The sequence below is a fragment of the Vombatus ursinus genome, unplaced genomic scaffold (assembly GCF_900497805.2).
Source record: "Vombatus ursinus unplaced genomic scaffold, bare-nosed wombat genome assembly UNPS02014812.1, whole genome shotgun sequence".
NCBI lineage: Eukaryota > Metazoa > Chordata > Mammalia > Diprotodontia > Vombatidae > Vombatus > Vombatus ursinus.
The window spans coordinates 90,390,102-90,416,933 of NW_020954590.1; the positions used below are offsets into that span (position 1 = coordinate 90,390,102).

Here is a 26,832-nt window from a genome sequence, read left to right on the forward strand (position 1 = left end):
GTGTGTGTGTGTGTGTGTGTGTGTGTGTGTGTGTGTGTGTGTGTGTGAGTGTGTGCATGTATAAGTATATATATACACACACACATACATATACACACACACACACACACACACATATACACATACATATATATATATATACTTTGAGATTTCTTCTAACTGATGATTTCCCTAGGAAAATCCAGACAGCAGTCACAGATTTGACTTAGTCCATTTCTCCCCTAACATCTTTATATCACTAGTACCTAGTATACTGCCTAGCATATTGTAGATGATTAATAAATGATAGTTGAGTGATTAATTGCTATTTTTAAATGCTGTACATTTCCAGTGATAGTCCCTATTCTCAATGTTAAATACTTTTAAAAATAATTGTGGGATACCTATAAGGACCCTTTAGCAACAATTAGTTTTAGAAGAATAGTAAAGATTGTCATGAGAATAATAATGAGGATGATCATGATTGTGACAATAGTAACTGACTTGTATATAGCATTTAAGGTTTGCAAAGACCTTTGTAAACTTTTTTCTTTTTTGATCTTCCTAATAGCTCTAAGTTGGATATAATGTCAGAACCATTTCTCCATTTTGCAGATGAGGAAATTAAGGCCCAGAGAGATTAACTGACTTGTCCAGGGTCACCCAGTTTGTACCAAACTGAGACAGAATTTGACCCAGATCTTTTCCCAATAGACTCAGTCCCTTTCTTTTCTTCCTATCCCTCAACACAGCAAAGGAGATGAGCAAAATAGTTTTTAAATAAGCATGTAATGTTAAGGAGAGAATTTGAGCTAAAAGTAGTTTGTGTCATTGTAGAGGGTTATATAAGTAATAGAGGAGGGTCTAGACCTGTGATTTCATTGGTAAAGCAAACTGCAAGGTGAGGAATTTTCCACCAATGTAAATTGTTGCTTTCCTGAAACTTAAAGTCTCAGAGCATTGCCCAGAGCTCTGAGAAGTTGTGACTTGCCCAGGGTTTCATAGGAAGCATGTGTCAGAAGCGTCTTCCTGCCTCTAAGTTTGCCTTTCTATCTTCATAATGCTCTATTCCTTCTCTAAAAGTGATAGGTATCAGAAAAGAGAAGGGCCTAGTAGAGAAAGTTTATAATAATGGAAACATCTTGCTATCTTTACCTTGATTCTTGACATCATAGATGGCACTGAGTCAGTTTTCTTGTTGACTATGTGTGGCATCTTTCATTGAAAGCAGAATAATCTTACTCCACAGCCAGTTAAAAAAAGGGGGAAGATAAAGATGTTTCCTTAATTTTATCATTTTAATCAGTTAGCTTATAGATAGTAATGAATATATTATAACAGATATTTGCTTAAGTATGATTCTATAAAACAACTATAATCACTCTGAAATTTTATTTAAGTAAATTGATTCAGAGGAAATGGAAATAAAATCATAATAGCTCACTTTTATATAGTACTTTAGTTTTATTGGAACATTTCAGCAGCTGAGGTCCTATAGAGGTTAAAAAAATGTGAAACAGTTGGTCTTCTTAATGATCTGGCAATAACAAAGGTTGTTTATTTAAATAAGCGTACAGATTGTTCTTCAGCATTCACAAAATGCACAAGAATCATTAGTTTTCCTTAGTATTCATTAGCTGGATCTAGACACAGGAAATTCAGACGGTAGCCTGAGTAGAGATTAGCATCTGGTAATTGAAAAAGGTAGGAAATGGAGAAAGATTTCCAATTGGAGACTGTTCCTAGGATACAAGTTTATATTGAGTTTTTAGTTTTAAATGTTAGTCCTATGTTTTCTTCCTTAGATCTCCAAAAAGAAATGGGATTGGATAAGGACAAAAAAGACTTCTATAAATTCAGTTTCAACATCACCCCCGGAGATGTTCTGAAATACTAGGTATCTTCATTAAAGCAAAGAATACATAAAGTGGTATCTTCCTGTTTTTCTTTCCCTGCGTCTATTCTACAAGCATTTATTAAATACCTACTATGTGTCAGACACTGTGCTACTACTCCTTGGTAACATTTAAAAAACTCTGATGAATCATAGGCAGCAACACAAGAGAGGACCTTCCCAATTGGATATTATCACTTAAAGATTCAAAATTTAGTTAGCATATAACATATAGTTACCAGAAAGCAAGAAATGTCAAGAGTCTAGGTGGCAAGACAAAGGGTTAAGGAATATGCAATTATTAAGGATCAGAGAAAGCAATTGGTCCAAAATTCAGGTTGGCAGTAGAAGAGAGGAAAGGTAGGGCAGAAATGCAATAAAGCCCATTTAAACTCTGAGGCATTCTCATCTCAACTCCCATTTCCACTCCCTCTGGCTACATCTCACCTTTAGGGGCAATTCTAGAAAGACATTGAGGCCCTACTTGTGTGTTTACTTATAATTATTCCCTTGCTTACAAGTCAAGACATCACCTTTCTGATGTCATTGGTCTTCTTTGAGAATGAAGGACAAACAACAACAATTACTCCCAACATTAGCGGTTGAAATTCATTTGGACAGCCAGCCTTAAGCAGCTTTTAGAAAGTGGGGTTTACTAAGGTAAAACATTAAAAGTAGTTGATACAAAACTTCCCCCTATCTAAAAGGGCTAAAAAAATAAATGACACACTCTCCCTCAAATACAGAGAGTACTAGGAAAAAAAATAGGCTCAAGCACAAGAAGAGCATAGAACAAAAAGATTCCTCCTCCCAGCTCCTAGTTGCTGCAAGTTCCTATCTACCATTCTTGGGGTACTTGAGAAGTTCCCTTAAGCATGGTGAATTTGCATCCATCTATCCATCTGTCCTGGGCACCTCACGCAGTTGCTGCTGATCTCTGGTTTCCAGTAAGATACAATATTTCCCAGACTCCTCCAAGCAATTTCTAGAAATCCTGCCATTCCAACTAAAGAAATCCCATACCCAATTAAAACAGACTTCTTGTCTAGCATTTCATTTAATCAGATGTCTTTCAGAGACTTCCCATTTAAAAGAAGGTCTTTTGATTAATTGAATGAGTTGTGTTCTCATCCAGTTAAGGTATCAGACTAAAATGGAGTAGGACTCTTTTTACAACTCTCTCCTCCTTACACAGGAACAGGGAAATAAAGTCAAGATCGCCAGCAGCAGACAGATTTTTAGCAGGTGAACCTGGTGCTGAAACAGGATTTCAGTTTATATTCTTGGCTAGGCAGGAACTAAATCAAAGATTATAGATGATCATCTGGTGAGGGCAGTTAAATTATTATTGAATAGTTTTTTTTTTTAAAGGCAGAGCAAGGCAGTTGAAGTTAGCATTTAAGACTGTTGACTTTCTTTCCCTTTTAGGACTGTAGAACTGCAGTCTTAACTACCCTTGCTTAGGTAGCAAAAGTGAAATATGTCTCATCTTGCAAAATTGTGTAATAGATTCTGGATTAGTCTTAGAACTAATTCAGATTAATTAGGAAGAGGGAGATTTGTCTGTCATAGTTGTAAAACAAAGCAGCTAATTAAGACTGTATTGGCCTGGTGCTCATGACTACAGAGTGGCAAAAGAGGCATTGCAGTAGTCAACTAGGGGTAGACTTAGAAGAAAATATGATATCTGGTTTCCCATTATATAAGTATTTGTTGTTATAGACAGCTTGTAACTAGAAGTTTGAGGTTTGTTTGTTTTTTTATTTTATTTGAGTCATTGATGAACTCAACTTTAAACTATAGTTTAAATTTTTATTGATTCATTTGAAATGCTACAGATTCTCTAATACTGAGTTAATAATATTATTTTATTCCTTGAGCCTTCCTTATCTTTCCTGTTCCCTCTCTGAAGATTCTTCTACAGACTCTCCAATATGGAGAGTTAATAAAATTATATTATCCCTTGAGCCTTTCTTGTTTTTCCAGTTCCCTCTCTGAAGATTCTTCTTCATAAGGCATTCCCTTAAATTGTTAAGTCCTGAAGTCCTTTTTACCTTCTTTTCATATTTTGTTTAATTCTTCGTTCTACCTAATTGCAGGTCATGTGCATGAGCAGCGATACCTTCCTTCTTTTCATTTGTGTAGGGAGGTCTCTTTGTGCACTGATGCCAATTGGCAACCTGTGGTCTTTGAGAGTTGCCTGAAACCCTGAAAGATTAAGTTACTCGCTCATTTTGTCAGAGACAGGACTTGGACCTGGATCTTCCTAACTTTTTGTACTATGCATTCCTGTTCTTATATCTATGGAAAAATAATTCTGGTCTGGGAGATAGGGACCAGGCCCCATTTATGCCACTTTTATTTTGCTGTGACTTCATGTAAATCATTGAACTATGTGGTGTTTTAGAGGCCTTATCTGCAAAAGGGTTGGGTTAAACCTTTGAGGTGACTTCCATCTCAAAAAAAAAAAAAAAAACAACAAACCCAAAACCTAAAAATAAAAAAAACACCTTGGTATCCTACATCCCTTATATGGTGGCCCTTTATAAATAAGCCCAACTCTGAAAATTAAAAATTTTCCATATTTCCACAAAAATACTGAAAGTAGAGTGCCCAGTACTTTCATTTTGGATCAAAGGATTTAAAGCAAGAACAGACTTCAGAAATCATCTGGTTCAACCTTCCACTTTTTACATATTAGGAATCTGAGAATCCTATAGGAAAATTATCTGACTTGTTCACAGGTAGCAAGTAGAAGAGACAGGACTCAATCCCACGTCTCCAAAGCCACGTTATCCTCAATAAATTTTTGTTGAATGAATGTATAAACAAAGAAATAGAGTGGAGCATAGAGAGGTATTAAATCCCTGATTCTGACATCATTGTGTACTAATTTCTTCATAGAGTTACTAGGCCATCTTGGTACTAAGTTTTTGCAACCTTCACAGATTCAAAGTTTCCTAACCATATCCTTTATATGTAGCACATCTTTAATGGGATCTCTTCCTGTGTCTACCATATGTGGCAGTTGCTGTTTAAAAACTTATCATTATATCTTTATCTGTATCTTCTTGGGTGTGCTTCAGTCTGCCAACTTGAGATACCCGCCATCTTGGCAGCAGTGAATAGAACATATTATGGTAGAAAGAGGATAAAAGGCCTCCTATCTGAGGCAAGATTTTGAGGTTTTGAGGTCCTTTTGTCTATGTTGAATTGTGTGTGAATAGATATGTTTAATAAGGTGCCTCTAGGTGGCGCAGTGGCTAGAGCTCTGGGCCTAGAATCAAGAAGACTCATCTTCCTGAATTCAGTTCTGGCCTCAGATACTTACTGGCTGTGGGACCCTGGGCAAGTCATTTAAGCCTTTTTGCCTTAGTTTCCTCATCTGTCAAATGAGCTGGAGAAAGAAATGGCAAATCACTCCAGTATCTTTGCCAAGAAAACCCCACCAAGGGTCACAAAGAGTAAAACATGACTGAAAATTACTGAGCAACAGCAGTTTGTTTAATAAAGATTATATATTATACAGAATGTTCCAAAGGTCTTAGTGAAGTTTTAAGCTTTAATAGCTTAAATATAAAGCTTTACTAGCTTAAAACTTCACTAAGAACACCCTGTTTACACACGTAAACACACACACACCACATACATACATTCACATATTATCCATGTATTTGTACACATTTTACATGCAATTGCTAAAGGTATATATGTGTGTCATATATGTGACACGCATAGATATTTTTAGCAACTACTTCAATTGCCTGTCTGTTTGGATTTACTTCTTATCTAAACTTGTTTATAGGATCATAGATTTAAAGGTGGAATGGATACTGGAGGCAATCTATTCCGCTCATCACCTCATTTTTCAAGTGAGGATACTCAAATTTGGACAGGTTAAGGGACTTGCCCCTAGTTGTAAAGTAACCCTGAGGTAAACTCACCCTGAGGGAGTATGATAGAACTGATGATTTACCGAAGGAGACTGAGAAAGAGCCCTCAGGAAGACAGAAATTAAACCAAGGTAAGTTAGCATCACAAAAAAACCCCAAAATACAATGTATCTAGAAGGAAGAGATCGCTAGTAGATTAGTTACTTGGGCTGTGTTTTACGTTTGGGTCTTATGTTAGTTATTATTTAGAATATCACACTTGAACAAGAAAGTTTTAAATAAGGGAGAGACCTAGATTTCTCATTTTTTTGTGTGATCGTGAAATAGTAAGTGAGATAATCACTGAGTAGTTAAAAGTTAATATTAAATTTTATTTTAAGGATTCATGAACTGTTTATATGCATAATTTGGATTCCCTGAAGATATTTTCTCTCATGCCTTTAATTTATCCTCTGCTGTGTAGAGTCAGAAAAGATTTTTGAGAGATTACACTATGAAAAAAAGAGAGTAGCAATATGTTTTCTCAAAAAACAACAACAACAACAAAAAACCAGCAACACATTTCTTCCTTCACACAGCCTTGGAGAGCATGGAAGGATATTATTACCGAGACAATGTTTCAGTGGAAGAATTTCAAGCCCAGATTAATGCTGCTTCGTTGGAAAAAGTTAAACAGTATAACCAGAAGCTTAGGTGAGTATTAGTCCATTTATTATACATTATTATATTTGATCCACAAAAAGATCATAGAATTTAGAGCTAAGATATCATCTGTCATATGTCTAGCTGGTAAACAAATCATTCATTGTAGGTAGTTTTGTGAAGTCATACAACCATTAGAACAAAAACCTGTGTTTTTTTAAAAAAAAAGTGCATGGTAATTTGCACTTAAAAGATCACTAACTTTGTAGCATAGACTTAGCTTAATGGTATACATAGAGCAAATTCATATTTATATTTCAATACATAATATATAAATGTTTGTGACATAAGTAGTTTAAGAGTTAGGTATCATATTTCTCAATTTATGTTGAATTAAATATGATTGTATATAGCTTAAGATTTCTAAAATATGATAAGTGAACACATATGTCAGGAAACAGATTTGATAACCAATGTGAAAGGATTTTCATCCTCTCCAGTAAACCTTTTCCCACTCTGAGGAAAAGGAGATTTTCTCAGGAGGTTATATTGAACAAGAAACAACATCTGAGCAGACTCAGCTCATCATCAAGAAATTATACTCTGTAGCAGACTGTCGAACTCCCAGCCCATAGGCCTTTGTTCCTTACAAAAACTCCCAAGTACTGGGACCAGATTACAATGTAATTGGGAAATCAAATCAAATCAATCAATCAATAAATAAATCAATCAAAATACAGTACAACATAGATCATGTTAACTTGTAGTTTTCAAAATCAGTATGTAGCCTACAGGGATCTGTTTCTAATTGAATTTGACACCAGTACTCTATGTTCCAGGACATCCAGGAAGTGCACCAGTTTGGTCATAGACACACAAAATATACCTAGGAGAATACAACTGAGACACTTCTTTCTTGGTTGCTTTCCCCAGATGGGTGGCATGTCAGAAGGAATGTCACTGACAGATGTCTAATAATAATGATGATGATGATAATGATGATAGCTAGGATGTATATAGCACTTTAAGGTATGCAAAATACTTTACAAACATTTTTTTCATTTGATCCTCACAGCAACCTTGGGAGGGATGGGCTATTATTATCCCCATTTTGCAGATAAGAAAATTGAGGCAGACAAAGGTTTAAATGGCTTGCTAAGGGTCACACAGCTAGAGTCTGAAGCAAGAATTGTACTTGTCTTGCAGAACTCTATCCTGTTGTCTTCCCTATAAGAATATAATTTCTTTGAATCAGCAACTGTTTTTAAAAATTGTACTTATTTTATTCTGAACTTAAGAAATAAAAAAAAGCATTTCCAAAACATGGGGAGGGGCGAGTTCAAGGGAGTGAGGGAAGAAAAAAAGAGTTATGTGATAACTTTATTATATTAAAAAGGAATAGCAGCAGCTATTTTTGTCGTATTCTCTCTCCACCCTCCCCCAAATTAACACAGTGCTTGGCCCATGGCAAGTGCTGAATAAATGTTTTTGACCATCGTCTGCATCGTTTGTACTATTAGACAAACATGGTGACTCGACTGCTTGAATTCTTAATCTATTAAATGAGACAAGAGTGGAACCATTTTGAACCAAGAACGATACATTTATTTGTTCGTTTGTCTTTATCGTCAGTTGCTTCATTTAGGAGTCAGATGATGTAGTTGAAGACTGGGAGTCAAAAGATTTTCATTCAAATCCTGATTTTCCATTAATTAGCCATGTGATCTCAATGAAATCACTATCTTTTAATTATATAGCTTCCTCATCTGAAAAATGGACACAGCCATGTTTGCATTCTATGTTGCATGATTTCCATTAGGGCATCAATTTGTAAACTTATTATTATATTAAAACTATTACATTCTCTATGCATGAGAGGAAGCATGGCCTACTGGCTAGCTTTGGCATCAGAAGGACCCATAGGTTCAAGCCTGCCTCTGAGACATACAACCTGTGTTATGAAAGGCAAATCATTTAACCTCTCTATTCCCTAGACACCACTCTAACATTATTAATTACAGAAATTTCCAATTTGAGTCTGTGGAAGGAGTTTCCACACAAGGGAGTTCCTCATGTAGCTGACTAGATTTTTTTTTTTAAAGTACTGCATGTGAGTGAATAATCAACAACACCACTAGCATCATTATTGGCACCAATCATTTTATATATCATTATTTTTTTCAAGTAATCTTAATGGATGCTGTTTTTTAATAGGAAATGAATTTTAAAAATCATGTGATAGTGATACACAGCACTTATTCCAGAAGCAGGAAATAATAGTAATGTAAAATAGGAAAATTAAAGTCTTTATTATTCTCCATGTGAAAGTCTAGTTTTAGATGCCTGTGACTTCCTCCTACCTCATTCCTGCTGTGATTTTCTCTATTATTGTGCAGGAGGAGAGAATTCCTTCAGGCAACTAATTATTTAGTCACAATTGCCTTTCTTGACTTGGTTTGATCTTTTTCTCCTCTTTGGAACTTAGTAGGGAGAAAGTAGCCTCTCATAGCCTCACACTGCCCCAAGTAGTAGTCACGCCTGCCTAATTAGTTGCCAAATCTTGTCATTTTTTTTTTTTTTTAGTTCACAGCATTTCATGCACTGGTCCCTTTCTCTCCACTCACATAGCTACTCTCAGGCTCTTATTGCATATCACACAAACTGTTGCAGGAAACTCTTATTTGGCCTCCTTGCATCAAAACTTCATTATTTTAATCCATCTTCCACATGGCAGTCACAGTGATCTGATTGGGGCAGCTGGGTGGCACAGTGGATAGAGCCCACCTAGGCCCTGGAGTCAGGAAGACTCATCTTCCTGAGTTCAAATCTGGGCTAAGACCCTGTGACCCTAAGCAAGTCACTTAACCCTGTTTGCCTCAGTTTCCTCATCGCTGGAGAAGGAAATGGCAAACTTCTCCAGGATCTTTGCCAGGAACATCCCAAAAAAGGTCATGAAAAGTCTGACATTACTTTTTTTTATAAACTTGTTTTTCAGAACTTATCCAGTTTTCTACTTTTTATTGTCCTTGCATTTTTTTTCCTTTTGGAGGCAATGGGGCTTAAGTAACTTGCCCAGGGTCACATAGCTAGCTAGTAAGTGTCTGAGGCCGCATTTGAACTTAGATCCTCCTGACTCCAGTGCCAATGCTCTATCCACTGCGCCACCTAGCTGCCCCAAAAGTCAGACATTATTAAAACTACTGAACAACAACAACAACAAAGCACAGTGGAGATCTTTTATTCTCTGCATCTTTTTGTTGATCATATAACTAAAAGTATGTGGTCTACTGTAAATTATGGTTTTGTAAAAGTCTAGTAGTCAATCCCTCTCTCCTGTTTTCCTCAAGGATACCTAATACCCATATAAATCATTCCTTATAAAGATTTTTTTTAGAGATGGGAAAGTGGCGATATGGTCAGTGTTTTCTGATATACTCTAAATTGCCAAAAATTATATGATCCTTGATTTTTTCCCCGGTCATTTTCCTCTGAAAACTGTGTCACCCTCAACACTGATTTCTGTATATATTTAACGTGGTCCAATTATTCTTCTTGTCTTCCTTTCCTTTAGTGACATTTTCTTTTCCTTGAATAACATATTGGGAAATTAGATGTTAATATACAAATGAGGTTGTTGACATATATTCTGTTTTCTTATGTTTGTGATACTCCTTATGAGTTCAACTTTAAATACTCTGAGAATGATCTGACTTACTGAGTCTCACAACAGACTTTTGACAACTAATTTCTCCCTCCCCCTTTCCCTGGTTTTGTTTTGTTTTGTTTTGTTTTTTGAGTTGATATTGCTCATAATCTTCTATTATCTTCTTCTGTAACATTATTAAAATGAGTTCATATTCTAAATCTGATGTACCCTTGACTTCTGTGTCTCCAGTTGTCAAGGAGATTAACTGTTTGTTGGCCAAAGTGGTTTCTAGGCCCTTTTAGCCTCTGGGTTTTGGTAATTGCTTTACATTGATCAAAAGTCTGTTGAATGTGGTAATAGTCTGTATCTATGTCCTTTCCCATTTTTTTTTCAGTAGCCTATTAGATTAGGTCATTTTGGTTCCATCCTAATTGTATGCCATGCCTTCTCATATTTATCTTTCCTTCTAATTTAATCTTGATTTTGATAATTTCTGCAATATTTAAGTGAACTAACTACACACAGACAGTCAATTCTTAAATGACACTGACATCAGTAAACAGTGACTTTTGGTTTGTTGAGATAAGGTCAATGCCATTTTTAATATTGTTGTTTCTTATTTACCATGTTTAGCATCTTCCAATTCTATTCTTTAAAAAATATTTGTGATATATAGACATGAGACTTCCATGTAGTCTACAAAGCTGTTTGTCCTCTTTTGTTTCTTGATCCTGAGATATTTTCTGATATATGTTTCTAGCATATTTTATGTTTGCTCTTGTATTTAAGGCACCAAGTATTAAAATATATGTTGCTTTATATGTAAGGTCTTGTTGAGTACCAAAGTATTTCTCTAAATCCCCATCCTCTGCAACCAAAGCTGAGTTTATTTTCATGATATTTTTCCTCCCATGCACATGACTGCTGTAAAGGGAGATGACTAAACCTTCCATGAAATACTGGGTGTTTGGGATTTTGGTCACATTACGAAACCACCTTTGCCAACTTTTTTTTTCTCATATCCAGGAAGAATCTGTGAACCATCCTTCCATTTAACTTTAGTTTCCTTATATCTTCTGGGTTTATTTAGAGAAAGAATGACAATATTGATAAAATTCAGTTACACCAATAGCATGTCAACTCTGCAGTCATTGGATAAGGATCTCACATTTATGGTACAAACAGTTAAATTCATTTTCAATGGTTGATTTAAAAACTGTTTTTCTTAGCACTCCCCCCCCCCCCTTATTGTCACTGTACTATTTTCACTATAGAAGCAGAAGTTCTACATAGCAGTCAGGGCCATTTTGTATTTCTTTTTTTTGTTGTTCTTTGTTTGCTTCAGGGGTCACCATGATAAATAAGCCTCTCTGTACTTAGCTAGACTAATTCTGAGACGGTAGACTCAGTCTGGCTCAGGGGCCATACTCCATAAACTTTTCTGGTATGCTTGATGCCCTCTGAGCTTGTAATATGCTTCAAGAACCTATGATCACCTCTACACCCTTTGCTGGGATATCAGTATGTGATCAGTTATGTCCTTATTTAGTTCCTTTGACTTTGTGATCACTAGCTCTTAGTTCCACTGTCAAAGCTACACTTGGCATCATGAGTTATGGGTCCCTGTGTGATCTCTTTCTGCCTTTAGCCTTGTAAATATCTTTCCTGGGATGGAGGCATATATTTTCCTTTTAATCATGTATCTACAGGTCACTCTGACCTGGCACAGTTAAAAAATCTTCTTGTTGTTGAATGTTTCCTTCATTTTGTAATATAATTTTTGAAATCGTACTGGAACTTCTTTCCTTCTAAAGCATAGGGTTCTGCTTACTTTTTGTTAATTTCTTGGATGCAATCCTTTCCTCACCTGAGGGAGGTCCTGTTTCTAAGGGCTTAGATTAGATGTTCTTTTCTCATGAAAAACCAAACAAAACAACTCTCCATCCCCCTCCCCAATATATACCAAATTCAAACAGTGAGGGAGCCATTTGCTACCTTGAAGGCTATCTATCTGAAGACTCTAGAACTTCAAGGATAGGCCACTGTACTCCAGCATGAGTTGAATATGCAGATTAAGAAACACTTTTGGTAAGGAGGTTTCTAGGTTTGCAGGAAAAATGCAATTATTTCTTGTAATGTTGCTCAGTCATTTTCAGTTGTGTCCAACTCTGTGACCCCATTTGGGATTTTCTTGGCAAAGATACTGGACTGGTTTTCCACTTTCTTCTCCAGCTCATTTTACAGATAGGGAAATGAGGGAAACAGAGTTAAGTGACTTGCCTGGGGTCACACAGCTAGTAAGTATCTGAGGCTAGATTTGAACTCAGGAAAAGGAGTCTTCCTGACTCAAGGGCTGGTGCTCTATCCACTCTGCCACCTTGCTGCCCCATCTCTTGTGACAGATTGGAGTCTTTAGCCCTGACCACTAACTTAACACGCAATCTTCCAAGGTTCTTTTGACAGTTGAGGACAGTACTTCCTTATGTTCTGTTACAATATAGACTCCTTATTGACCTTTTTTACTTCAGGCCCCTCATTGTCTGGGCCAAAGTGGCTATCACTTCTGGTTTGAACCATTCATGACTATCACAACAAAGACATCTTTCCACAGCGTTTTAACCTATGGAGACACAGAGGGTAAAAAGTGGACCCTTGGATGTAAATCATTTCACTGACTGTAAAGATGACCTGGGCCATTTTGTTGCTGATGTTGAAGTTAAATTACAGTAAGGCCTAAAACATGCCCTTTTATAGAACTATGGTTTCCATTCTTGGATTTTTCCTGTAGTCACTCTATGCACCTTAGTTATCACTGTCAATGAGAATGAAATGCCATTAGAGGCTTGCCAGATTGATTGGCAATACACTCTACAGGCAGCCAGTACAACATAGGAGAACTGCTACACTTGATTTCTCTAGCAGTCCTTCAGTACAAGGCCTTGTGTGGGCTCAGAACTATGTGAACAATCATTTTCTTATTATTCAGGTAGCACATCTTATGACCTGCTTCTATGGAATACTTTTCTTGCTATGAAGCTAGCCGGTTTCCCTTTTGACTTTGTTGTTACCAGCCCCAATGCTACCACATTTTTATTTACCCTTGCTAATCCTGAGTGAAAAAGAAGAATCCTAGGAAGTTTCATTTTCATGAAAGTGATAGGATTATTACCAATACCTAGTAGACTGCAGAACTATGATAGATAGGAAAGAACATGAGACTAGCATGCAACATAAAGGACTCAGAGTTGATTGGGGAGTATCACCAATTATATCAAAAAGCGATAGCCTCAACTTCCAGGGAGGCATTCTAAGGTAAGGAAAGGGATTGTGTTTGTTCCACAGTGCTATTAAAATAGTTGAGTAAGGTGAGGGAGGTTGGGGGTTGAGGGATGGGACATGGGACAAAGTTTGCCATCACTCTAAAAGGATACTCTTAGCAGGAGACTTAACTTGTCATGATCCACCCATCCTAATAACTAAAGAACACATAAAAAATGAAACATTTCTTATACTGAGGCATCAAACTATGATACTAAAAATAGGGATATGCATCACCATGTTTATTGCTGCTGATGACATCAAAGTTTCAAAGAAGATAGGCTGGCTAATCCATCACTTAATAGAGATCTTTAAAACCTATTACTTTGCAATTGGCTTCCACAGAGACTAAAGTAGACCACATGATTCTGTTTTTGTATATACTATCCAAAAGGGTGGATGATTGAAAGCAAATTCATCACTACCACTGGAGAAGGAGATTGCAAAGTACATGAGCTACTCAGGGTTATGTCTGCAAAGGACAAAATTATTTGAATTGTTTTTTGTTTTGTTTTAAATTAACATGGGTACCAAGTGGACTACATATCTGTCATGGGAAGGATAGCCTAGCTAAGTTCAGAGAGGTATACAACTTGAAAATTAGTCACCAATTGTATTTCTTTGGCCAGTGTACCTCTTGAAGATTATCTACTAAGGTTATGTTAAATTTACTTGCTGTGTCACCCTGGACAAGTCATTTAATCTCTGTTTGCCTTGGTTTCCTCATCTGTAAAATGGGAATAATAATAGCACCTACCTATCTCCCAGGATTGTTGTGAGGATTAAATGATATCAAAATTATAAAGAATTTAGCATAGTGCCCAGCACGTAAGTTCTATGTAAATGTTGAGTTATTACTTATTGTTATTATTATCATAGTTGAGATGAATATGGATTTATGACAGTGAAAAGTATACACAAACTCATAGGAAACAACAACCATCTTTGAAAAATTAGTTATTTCTTTAAAGAGCCAAGTACCTTGTTCTTTAGAAAATGAGTAAACATGTGAACATGATACATAGATATAAACTATTTCTTGGCTTTAGAAGCTACCCAGTATATCCCTCTTATTTTACAGATGAGGAAACTGAGGCAAAGAGATGCATTGAGTATCTTACCTAGTATCACACAACTTATGTCTGGGGACTAGGATATTACCTATTTTAATTACCTATTTTAAGTACAGCCTATATTTAAGTACATAAGAAAGTGCAGCCCATTACCAAAACAACCACAAAACAAATAAACAGTTCATTGCAGGTGACCTGTGAGATAAAGTCAATAGAATCATCTTCCTATATATGAAGGATAGACACTATATTGTTATTACTACTTGTTAATGATGAAGTATTTTCAATTTTGTGTTAAGAAAAAGAAGATAATAGAGTTGACAAAAGGACAAGACAGTGAGTTAAAATTCATTAAAAAATACAGTGCAATTTTTCTTCACCTCAGTAACGGATGTAGTCTTTTTAACTCATGAAATTATCATCTCTGTTTCTGATTTTTGCCATGTTTCTAGTTTTCCACTTGTATTTTAAGGTGGAAAAATGAAACTCTGGATTATTCATTTAATTGGGAGCTGTTAAAACTTACTTGGAATCTGTTTAGAATATATATATATATATATATATATATATATATATATATATATATAAAAGAGTCCGAGAAGAGTTCAAGATTTCGTTAACCTATATTTAAATTTTTGTGATAGGTAATATAATTTAAGGACAACTTTAATCTTGGGCCTCAGGCTGTAGCTGTTTAAACAGTCTCATAAAGAAAATATTCAAGTGAAAGGTTGCATTTTTTTATACCTTCTACTTTTAGGAATAATTAGGCTATGAGATTTACTTTTTAAACTACCTACAAATTTGTCAGTCTCTGTATCCTGTCTCCCCCTTAAATTTATATTTCTCTTTTCTGTTCTTTCAGCTGAATTGCATTTACTTTTACAGTTTAAGATGCTTCAGCATTTCTGTTTTCCTGACATTTGCAAAGGAAAAATAAAGCTACATTCCTATTTACTTGCAAGTTGGGGCTTAGAGTTGTCAGTATTATAAATTTAGCCCGATCTAATAGTTTGCTAATGAGATGTTAGACAACCAGGAGAAAGTAATTATGTCTGCAAAGATTTTAAATTACTTTATTATGTTTAATAGCTTAGTGGATTTTTTTTAACTTTATGGGAAAAAATATGAAGGATCCATTACCTAGAAACAAGGACTGATAATTTTGTGGCATATTCTTCAACACAATGTAACTACATGAAGAACTAGCCTTATTTGTTTATCTCTAGATAGCTCTAAACTGTAAACAGGACATTCAAGTTGTATAATTGGTGTTTACTACTTAGGAACACCGAATTTGATGGCAGAGGACCCAAGTTGAAATCCTGTGTCTGTTACTACCTTTGTGACCTTGAGCAGATGACTTAACCTCTGTGTACCTCACTTTCATCATCTGTAAAATGAGGAGGTTTGAACTAGGTGGTAAAGAGCCTTCCAGCTCAAAATCTGTAAAACTGAGATCCACTATTTTATTTGTAGTGGAAACTTCACTTCAAGGGCTTCAGAAACTTAAACAAAATACTGTTTCAGAAAAGTTTTGGATCATTTTAGCTTGCTATTCTTCACTTTTTTTCCCCTACATGATTTGTGGTCAGCAATTTATATCTTTGTTGACATGTAAAAGTGGTACAAGGCAATATCACTTTAATAACATATTTGGGAAATAATTAGATAGCTAATTTGGACTTCTGTCGCCCAATAAATTCTGTAGAAGTTAGAGTACATTGGTTTTCCTTTTGTCATGTGTATATAGGTATATATGTATGTACTATTTTAACATTTTTTAATGTTGCTGTAACTTTTCAGTGATTTCCTTGCCCGCTCAACACTCTTCCCTGTAACAGTGAAGTAGAACCAAGTAAAATAAATCAACACATTGTCCTTGTCTGACAACATATGCTTCATGCTGCACTTAAAGTATACTTCTTTTCTACTGAGGAGAGATGCTTTATCATGAGTATACTGAAAATAAAATTGTCCACTGCATTGCTCAAAGTTATGATGTCTTTCAGTGTTTTCCTTTATATAACTGTTGTAATTGTATAATTTGTTATCCTGATTTTGCTTTGAATCAGCTCAGAAAAATATTCCCAGATTTCTCCAATTTAGTTCCCATCGCTTATGGCTCTATACCGTTCTGTTATATTCATACACACAAAATTATCTAGCCATTTCCTAGTCAATGAATACTCACTTTGCTTCCAGGTTTTTACACAAAGGTGTTGTTATAAATATTTTGGAATATATAGGCCTATTTTGGGGTGCTGGCCTCTTTGAGATACATGTTTTGTAGCATGATGTTGGTGTTTCAAAAGGTATGTGAGTATTTAGTGCCTTTTCTAATATAATCCCAAATCATTTTCCAGAACAGTTGGATGAAATCACAATTCTTTCACAAGTGCATTCATATGCCTTTCTTCCCACTTCCCTTCCAGCATTTATCACTTTCAACCTGTCATCTTTGCCAAATCTACTGGGTGTGAGATGAAAACTCAGAGTTCTTTTAGTTTTCATTTCTACTATTATTTGGAACATTCTTTGTACTGTTCATATCCTTTGACCTGTTGAAAAGTACTTCTTATTTTTGTGGATTTCTATTAGTTTCCTACAAATCTAGGTTACCAGAGATATTGGCTGCAAAAGATGGTGTTATGTTTGTATTGAATTTATCCTGGTACTTCTACGGCTTTTGTACATCTTGAAAAATCCAGGCCATTTAAAATATACAGATGCTGGCCCTGTTGGAAGCCAACCTCTTAAGGAAATTCATCAGTGTGTTCAAGGCTCATAGCACTCACATTGGAAAATCAGATGAAGTAAAAAATGATAGTGGAATTAAAATGAAACAACTCAACAAAACATTTGCCTGTGGTGATGAACGTGTGGTAAAATCTGTGAGATCTTTTGAGTAAAAACATAATTGTTTCTAGAATTTTTAAATCATATTTTTTCATCTCTATCCCATATATTTTTCCATATCCTCTATTCATAGGTATGTATCATGTAGAAGCAGGTTGATAGTGATGGAAGATTTCAGTTTTAGTTATTATTCAGCTAGGTAGTACAGTGGATAGAATGTTAGATTAGGAGTCAGGAAGCCCATAGTTCAAATCTTGCTTTAGACACTTACTAACCTAACTGTGTGGCCCTGGGCAAGTCATTGGACTTATCTCAGTTTCAGTTTCATCATTTGTTATATGGGGATAATATTAGCACCTATCTCACAAGATTATTGTAAGAATAATATGAGGTAGTATGAAGCATTTTCACAGCTTAAGCACTGTACAAATGCTGGTGGTTGTTCATCTTATTAGTATTATCTTAAAGCAGCATTGAACCATATTAATCTCCCTTTAAACTAGGGCTGAGAACAGCTAAGAGAGATAGGTTAGGTGGTGGCAAGGAAACCAGAGTAGATGGGATTTTGTGTGTGTGTCCCGCATTGCGAATGTAGAATAATAAAAAGATACATCACCCACTTCACTATTATATTAGTATACTAATAAACCAACTTAAGGTTAGTTCTGATACCCAGATCTGGAGCTAGAGAACAGTTGTGTTACATAATGATTATTTATATTACAAAACTATTCTTCACTTTGCAAAAGAAATCTTTACATGAAGACGTCTATTAGTACATTTTAAATAGTATTTGATTACTCCCAAAATGTTATATACATTGAGACAGTGAGGGAGTGAATTTAGAGTCACAGAACCTGGGTTTGAATCATAGTTTAGCCACTGACTAGGTGTATGACTGAGCAAGTCATTTAATCCTTTTGCCTCAGTTTCTTCATCTGTAAAATGAAGAGGATGAACTAGATGATTTCTAAGGTCTCTCTCAGCTCCATGTTTATGACCTTTGACTATTTAGGAAAAATATCTATTGCCAATAGATGTATATGGGTGTATGTTCTAACTTAATTAAGGGTGTTGCTTGTTTTTAACATCTATATTAAAATAACTTACCTTGGTATTGAGATGTTGTATACATAGCTGTTGTTCCACATTCAGTATTATTTTAATTGAGGCTTAAAAAACTGTGTAGAAGATCTGGTTAAACAATGCAAAACCAAATATAGGTAGCTAAATAGACGGACAAAACAAGTTGTTGTTGCAAGTGTTGCAAGATGGCTTAGTTTCCACATGGACTATTAAAGAGTTTTAAAATTATGACTGAGCTTTCTTATCTTTCTGACTAATAATTTTGTCCTTGGTGACAATATTTATCCAACTAAATAAAAGTAAAAAGCATTTATTGAGCATCACAAATAATTAGAAGCATCTTCAAAGGAAAACTTTGCAGTAAATCACCCATTTCCTGAAATTAAACAAAATTTATTGGTTTCAGCAAAACAAGGGAAATAGAGATCAAAGTGATCTGGGGCTCTGAGTGGCCTGTGGAATTAATGAGAGTGTGGAGTAACAAAAGGGAAAATGTGCACCCAGATAAATCAATGAGGAACATACCATTTTTGTAAGAAAAAACTGTCAATGCTGGTGAAAGCAAGATTGATTTATGTTTTTAACTCTATTGATTTCTCCATCTGATCACAAGGACAATAGCTCTTGAAAATATATTTGAGATGTTCTGCTTATAGTTTCCTGGGTGAATTTCATTCAGGTTTGTTTTGTTCCATTTCATTTATTCTGACAATCCAGAGTTCTTTTGTTTTGTAGATACATAATGGAAGATGAATGAATAGTAAATTATCTTTTCAAAGCATTACCTCCAGAACAGCTAGGAAATGTAGTCTGAGATCACAGCTCGGGCCATGAAAGACATCAATTTGGGCTTAAAAGAAATCAATATAAAAGATCCTCAAAAACATTTGATTATTGTGTAATGATTCTTGTGGAAGAAAAAGGAAATGAGAGAGAGAGGGATCTAAAAAAACAACAACTTGGCAACATAGGAAGCTCTCTAACAGACTCAGTTTTTTTTTCCTTTTTCTTTTAGCAATTTGTGCAAAAGACAGCTATAGGGGCACATGCCGAGGACAAATTCATGAGTGGTATGAAATTTTAAAAATGTTGTAAAAGAGTTATTTGGACTTATAATAAAATTCTCATCCAGGCTATAGCCCAAATAAATTAAGACTTGAGGAAACAAATTAACAGCAATGGAAAAGGATGAAAAAAATTTCCATTTTCAAATGAACAAGAAAGGGATAGGCTCAGAGCGTGGAGAAGATGGTATTATTGCAACACATCAAAAAGAGAAAACTTAATTATTTAATGATTTTGCATTGTTCATTTCTATTGAAGGGAAGGGGAGTGGAAAAGGAGTAAGCAAGTACTAACCCCCTACTATATGACAGGCACTGTACTAAGAACTTTACAAATATTATCTCATTTGATCTTTACAACAACCCTGGGAGATGGGTGCTTTTGTTATTCCTATTTTGTAATTAAGGAAACCGAGGCAGACAGGTTAAGGGTTGCACAGCTAGTAAATGTCTAAGACGAGATTTGAACTCAGATCTCCCTACTCAAAAATATTAAGAATTTTCTCAAAATTGGAAAGGGCACAACAATATAATCCAAAGGGATTGGAGCCCAAGATAAGAGAGGAGATAATAAAATACTTAAATACTCTAAGTAATAATAGATAACATGTAGCACATTACTGTTTAAAACATTTTGCATATATACCTTCATTTGTCTGAGTTACACACTTTTATCTCATATTTTCAAGTCTCCAGATCCAAGCAAATAAGAATCATAGAATCTTGGCCTCTATCTAATCCACTCACCAGCTAGATACTCACATTTCCACAATATTCTGCTCAAGTAAAAGCCAAAATGAAAGTACTTATTAGTAATTAGAGAAATCTCATGAGACCATTATGAAATGGGCTACCCTAGATTAATGTTTTAGATAGCAGGCATAGCCTTTAAAGAAGCCAATTACCTATATTCCATGTGAGGCATAAGAAGAAAACTTTAATGGAATTTTCTGGGCACTATTCTTATTAATCAACGTCTCATTTGCTTTTTTGGAAGCCAATTTCTCCCATTGGCATATTGAAGATGTAATTATCTCAAAGCTTAAATCTTTTCCAGTTGAACTGGTTTCTAGTTATTTCCCCTCACTTGGCTGTCATTCCATATTTGTACGGCTGGCTCAAAAGTCCTAAAATTATGACCTTACTTTCATCCCTATTGAATTTCATCTTCCTGGATTCATTTTATTCTTCTATCCCATTGAAATCTGTTTGGATATTGATATTATTGATCCAATAAATTAGTTATCCATCTTAGATTTGTCTCACATGCAAACTAAGTATATCATTTTATGAATGATAGCTCTTAAAGTCTTCACAAGTTCATTGATAAAAATGTTGAGCAAAACAGATGAATGGACTATGCTGTAGTAAGATACTAGTGAAGTCCATAGACTTCACTCCAGATCAGTATCAATCCATTAGTCAATATTTTTGTATAGTCATCCAACCAGCTATAAATCAGTTTTGCAGGATTCAGTCTGCATTTTGTTATCTTTTGCACAAGGATATCAGGAGAGACATTGTCAAATGCTTTTCCTATTGCATTTTCCTGTCCTACCATTTGAATGAGCCAGTAAAGAAAAATATACCTGGCTTGAATTGTTCTTAGTGAATCTATGTTGGCTTCTAGTGAATGTGACTTCTTTTCTATGTGTTCCAAACTGCTGAATAAGTAATTTGTCCTAAAATTTGCCTGGGATTATGGGCCTGCATACATTTTTAGTATTAATATTACTTCATTGTCCATAAAGCCTTTTTGCTTATCTCTATTAATCAGGTCTATTTTTGCCTTTGCTTCATCTGGTATCATGATTCCTACCCCTTTCTTTTTTTGTTTCAGCTGAAGCATAATAGATTCTGTTGCAACCCCTTATTTTAACTCTCTCTGTTCCGAATGTATTTCCTGTAAACAGCATCTTGTTGGATTCTGGTTTCTAATTTATTCTTCTATCTGCTTCAACTTTAAGGGTGAATTCTCACCATTCACATTCAGTTGTGATTATTAACTATGCATTTCCCTCTATTATATTTGCTTCTGTTTTTTTTTCCCTTCTCTCTCTTTTTACCCTGTCCCTCATGAAAAGTCTGTTTTTTATTCTGGCCACTGCTTCACTTAATCCATCTTCCCTTTTATCATTCCCCCTTCCCTTTATTCCTACCCCTGTTACTTCACTATTGAGTGAGATAGATTTCTATAGCTAATTGAATGTGTGTGTGTGTGTGTGTGTGTGTGCGTGCATATATTCTTCTTTCTTTGAACCAATTTTAATGAGTGAGGTTCAAATGTTGCCCACCCCCCATTTTCCCCTTCACTATAAAAGCTCTTCAGCTCTTTTATATGAGAAAACTTTCCCCATTCTTCCTCTCCCTTCTCCCTTCTCCACTGCATTTCTTTTTGTCACCTATCCATTTTTTTTAGTTCATTCCAACTTAATCAACTCTCTCTTTTGTCCTCTATGTAGTGTCCTTCTACCTGCCTTTAAAATGATGGAAGTTCTTAGGAGTTACATGTGGCATCTTCCCATATAGTAATGTAAATGCTTTTACCTTATTAAGTCCCTTATGATTTTTCTTTCATGTTTACTTTTTTATGCTTCTCTTGAATCTAATATTTCAAAGTCAAATTTTCTATTCATCTCTGATCTTTTCATCAGCAATGCTTTAAATAAAGTCCTTTAATTCAATGTTCATCTTTTCCCCCAAAGGATTATGCTGTGTTTTGCTGTGTAAATTATTCTTGGTTGTAATCCTAACTCCTTTGCCTTACCAAATAATATATCCTAAACCCTCCACTCCTTATTGTGGTAGCTGCTAAATTCTGTGTGATCCAGACTGTACCTTCATAATATTTGAATGGTTTCTTTCTGGGTGCTTGAAATATTTTCTCTTTGACCTGGGAGCTCTTGAATTTGTCTATAATGTTTCTGGGAGTTTTCATTTTGGGATCTCTTTCAGGAGGTGATCAATAGATTCTTTCAATTTCTGTTTTATCCTCTCATTCTAGAATATTGGGACAGTTTTCCTTTAAATTTTCTTGAACTATGAGGTCTAGGCTCTTTCTTTGATCATGGCTTTCTTGCAGTCTAATAATTCTTAAACAATTTCTCCATTATCAATTTTCTAGGTTATTTTCCCCTATGGTTTTTTTTTGATTTTCCCCTCGTGAATTATTTCACATTTTCTTCTATGTTTTTCATTCTTTGACTTTGTTTTATTGCTTCTTGATATCTCATGGAGCCATTAGATTCAACTCACCCTATTCTAATTTTTAAGTAATTATTTTCTTCAGTGAATCTTTGTACCTCTTTTTCCATTTGGCCAATTCTGTTTTTTTAAGGAGTTTATTTTCATCAATGAAGTTTTATACCTCTTACCATTTAGCCAATTTTAAGGTGTTATTTTCTTCGGTATTTTTGTGTCTCTTTTACCGAGCAGTTAATTATTTTTCCTTAATTTTGTTCTCATTTCTTTACTTAATTTTTCTTCCACCTTTTTTATTAGATTATGAAACTCATTTTTAGGTCTTCCAGCAATTCTTACTGAAATCGTATCTCATTCACTTTTTTCTTTGAAGCTTTTTTTTGTACTATTTTGATGTTGTTTTCTTCTGAGTTTGTGTCTTGACCTTCCTAGTCACCACAGTAGATTTTTATGTCCAGATTACTTTTGTCATTGTTGTTTCCTCATTTCCCTAGCTATTTCTTGATTTTGAACTTTGTGTTAAAGTTGGACTTTGTTCTATAGATGTGGGTGGGTGGACACTGTCCCAAGCTTTAGACTCTTTTTGCAATGCTGTTTTCAGAGATAGTTTGGGTATTTCGAAGTTTTCAGTGGCTTCAGATTGGAGTGATGCAGGGAGAGGTGTGGTCACTGCTTTCCTGGTCTACATCTGGTTGTTACCTAGGAAGGGCCCCTTATTCCTTGCAGCTATAAGCAATATTGGTCCTTAGCATCCTTGTTCCCCTAGGACAGAAAGTGATACTGTTCCTCAAGGTCCCTGATCCTTTGTGTTGCAAGTGGTCTTCTCACCCTGGTGACTTTGAAGGGGGTATAGCAAGTGGAGGTGACAAACAGCATCCTGTCCTGTGCCCAAGGCTAGCACAAGGGTACCCTGTAATCTCTTTCTGACCAGTTGCCAGATCCCCTTGCTGTCACTGGCCTGAGAGATCTTGAATCTGTTGGTACTGCTATTGCTGCCCTCAAGCCCCCAGCCGATGTTACCACCACATGGAATTCAGGTCTGCTCAGACCTTTGTGTCATAGACCGCTCCTTCTCAGTTTTCTTGGGCTGGAAAAATGTCTTACCTTGACTTTTTGTTGGCTCTGTTGCTCCAGAGTTCAATTTGAGGCATTGTTTTAAAGCTGTTCGCAGGAGAATGTTGGGAGAGCTTAGCTTCTTCCTCTGCGCTGCCATCTTGGCTTCCAGGATCTCCCCTGCTCTCAAGGAACTCACAGTCAAAAGGTGAAGATAACATGCAAACACCTATGTAGAATTAAATTTAGACAGATGGATAGATAGATAGATAATTTGTTTCATAGGATAAATTGGAGATAACAGAGGGAAAGCCCTAGCATTAAAGGGAATCATGAAAGACTTCTTAAAGAAGATAGAATTTTAGCTGGGAATTGAAGGAAGCCAGGGAAGCCAAGAGGCAGAGATAAGAGGGAGAGCATTCCTGGGATAGGGGATGGCAAGTGAATAAGTACAGAGTATAGAGATGGAGTATCTTGCATGAGGAACAGCAAGGAGATGTGTCACTGTCAGTCAATAAACATTTATTAAGCACCTACTGTGTGCTAGGCTCTGTGCTAAGTACTAGAGATATTAAAAAAAAATCCCTTTTCTCGAAGGACTCACAGTGAGACAACTTGCAAACAGCTAAGTACAAACAAGCCATGTACAGGGTAAAGTGGAAATAATCAAGAGAGAAGGCATTAGATTTAAGAGGGATCTGGAAAGTTAAATTATAGAAGGTATACTTTTAGCTAGAACTTGAAGGAAGCTAGGGAAGTCAAGAAGCAGAGATGAGGAGGGAGAGATATAAGGGAAAGTCACTGGAAATGACTGGACACAATAAAGACCCTTACTAGGGTGGTGGCAGTGTTAGAGGAAACAAAGGGGCATGTATGAGGGATGATATGAAGGTCGTATTGACAGAACTTAGCTAAAGTTAGGGGATGAGGGAGAATGAGGAGTCAAGGATGACACCTAGATTTTGAGTCTAGGTGACTAGGAGGAAGGTGGTACCCTTGAACATAAAAGGGAAATTCTGAATAGTGGAGTGGCAACAAAGAGAGAAAGAATTCCAGTCATGCCACTTTAAAACCCCAATATAAAAATGTAGAGCCATGTTTGTTTCAAATCCATTTTATCCTCAACTACTCTGGAGTCTTATAACAGTTCCACTGAAATGTGAAAACATGACTGTAATGAGGCTTACCTGGGGCAATGTCTGCAGACATTTATCCCCTGACCATCACTGTGTCTCACTGGGAGAAATACTGCAGAAGGTGATGCTCTGTGAATTTTATTTCTGATTCATATTCTGTTAAGCAAACATTGATTGAGCATCTCCCACAGGCAAGGCACTGTCATGAGTGCTAAGGGAGATATAAAAATAAATAAGACATCAGCAGTATACAGTCTACCAATGGAAATGTTGACCACCTATGAAATTAATTTATTAATCAATCAACAAGCATTTATCAGGTGCCTATTTTGTGCCTTGGCACTGCACAAGGGATAAAAAGGCAATAAAATTAAACAATCTGTACTAATATATATATATATGTGTGTGTGTGTGTGTGTGTGTGTGTGTGTGTATACACACAGAATAAAGATAAATAGAATAAGTACAGACAAATACAAAGTTAAATCTAAGGTAGTTTGAAAGGAAGGGAAGTAGCAATTGAAAGGGGATCAGGAAAGAATTCAAATTGAAGGGCTTGAGCTGGGACTTGAAAAAATCAAATTTATGAGGCAGAGATGATAAAGAGGGCATTTGAGAAGTGGAAGGATAACTAGTGCAAAAGACAAAGATGGAGTGTCCAAGGTGAGGAATGGAATTAAAGTGAAGAAGAAACTTTATCTTAAAGTCTCCCTGCCTGTTAAATTGTTAATGAGTTGTAAACCTGAACAAGGGAACGGTATTATCTAAGAATCCTTCTGAGTAATCACTCTGTTGTATATTTGGCAAATTATTTTTTCAATATACTCTTTTTGGTTAAATTACAGCAATCTATTTTTAGTAGTCTCATAGTCTCTAATTCTTCTTTTTATGTATATATTACATATATATATATACACACATACCCATACATATACATACATACATACATATATATATATATATACACACACATACATATATATATGTAGAGAGAGAGAGAGAGTGTGTGTATTATATTAACTACAGAGCTCTAAATGGACAGCTAGATGGTGCAGTGGATAGAGTGCTGGGCCTGGAGTCAAGAAGACCTGAGTTCAAATGTGGCCTCAGAAACTTACTAGCTGTGTGACCCTGAGCAAGTCACTTAACCCTGCTTGCCTCAGTTTCCTCATCTGTAAAAATAAGCTGGAAAAGGAAACAGCAAACCACCCTAATATCTTTGCCAAGAAAATACCAAATGGGGTCATGAAGAGTTGGATATGACTGAAAAATGACTGAATAACAAAGATCTCTAAAAATGAGATAAATATATATTGTATATTTGGAGGAACTAAATATTTGGAGGAACTAAATATATATTTTTAAATTATGTGTCATTTAATGCATGAGAAGCATTTAAAATTTTTCACTTAATTAAAACAATTTGATAGGAAAATTCCAAGCTTTCTTGTGATGCCTATTTTGTCTGATAATTTTGTTATTATTTGTAACATTTTGTTTCAACATTTTCATAAAAGTTCTCAATGTAATTTTACATAATAATCGTAATAATCATATCTGGATAGCATTTTATTAAATAGCCACAGGTGGCTATTCCTTCCCTCACCCCATCCCCAAAGCCTCTTAACAGAATATTTTTTAGGTAATGGCTAAGGACTTTGTTGATGATCAGTAACCTACCACTAGGTGGCAGTTGTGAGAATAGATAACTGTAATAATAGCCAAGAGAAGAAACACAAAAAGAACTTAAGAGAAATTTTAAATATCAGAGTGGAACAAAGTGAATTTTAGGAAAACAGAGAACTGATTTTTCTATTGCAAATCAAGGAGGACCAGAAAATATCAAAACTATGTCCCTGCAGAAGAATTGGAAACTTCATTGATATAGTAGAAACAACACTGGGTTTAAAGTCAGATGAACTATATATAAATCCTCACTTTGCCACCTGTGTGACTCTACAAAAGTTACTTCATCTCTCTAGGCCTCA

General features: G+C 35.5%; 1 protein-coding gene across 1 annotated transcript in view; it reads left to right on the forward strand.

Annotated features, from left to right (window-relative positions):
• The window catches only part of LOC114054097 (phosphatidylinositol 3,4,5-trisphosphate-dependent Rac exchanger 2 protein), a 385,890-nt gene that overhangs the window by 277,310 nt on the left and 81,748 nt on the right, over positions 1-26,832 (forward strand). The window contains exon 36 of the mRNA XM_027877211.1: positions 6,345-6,459. Coding sequence (XP_027733012.1) covers positions 6,345-6,459 — 115 coding nt within the window. The remainder of the gene's footprint in view (positions 1-6,344; positions 6,460-26,832) is intronic.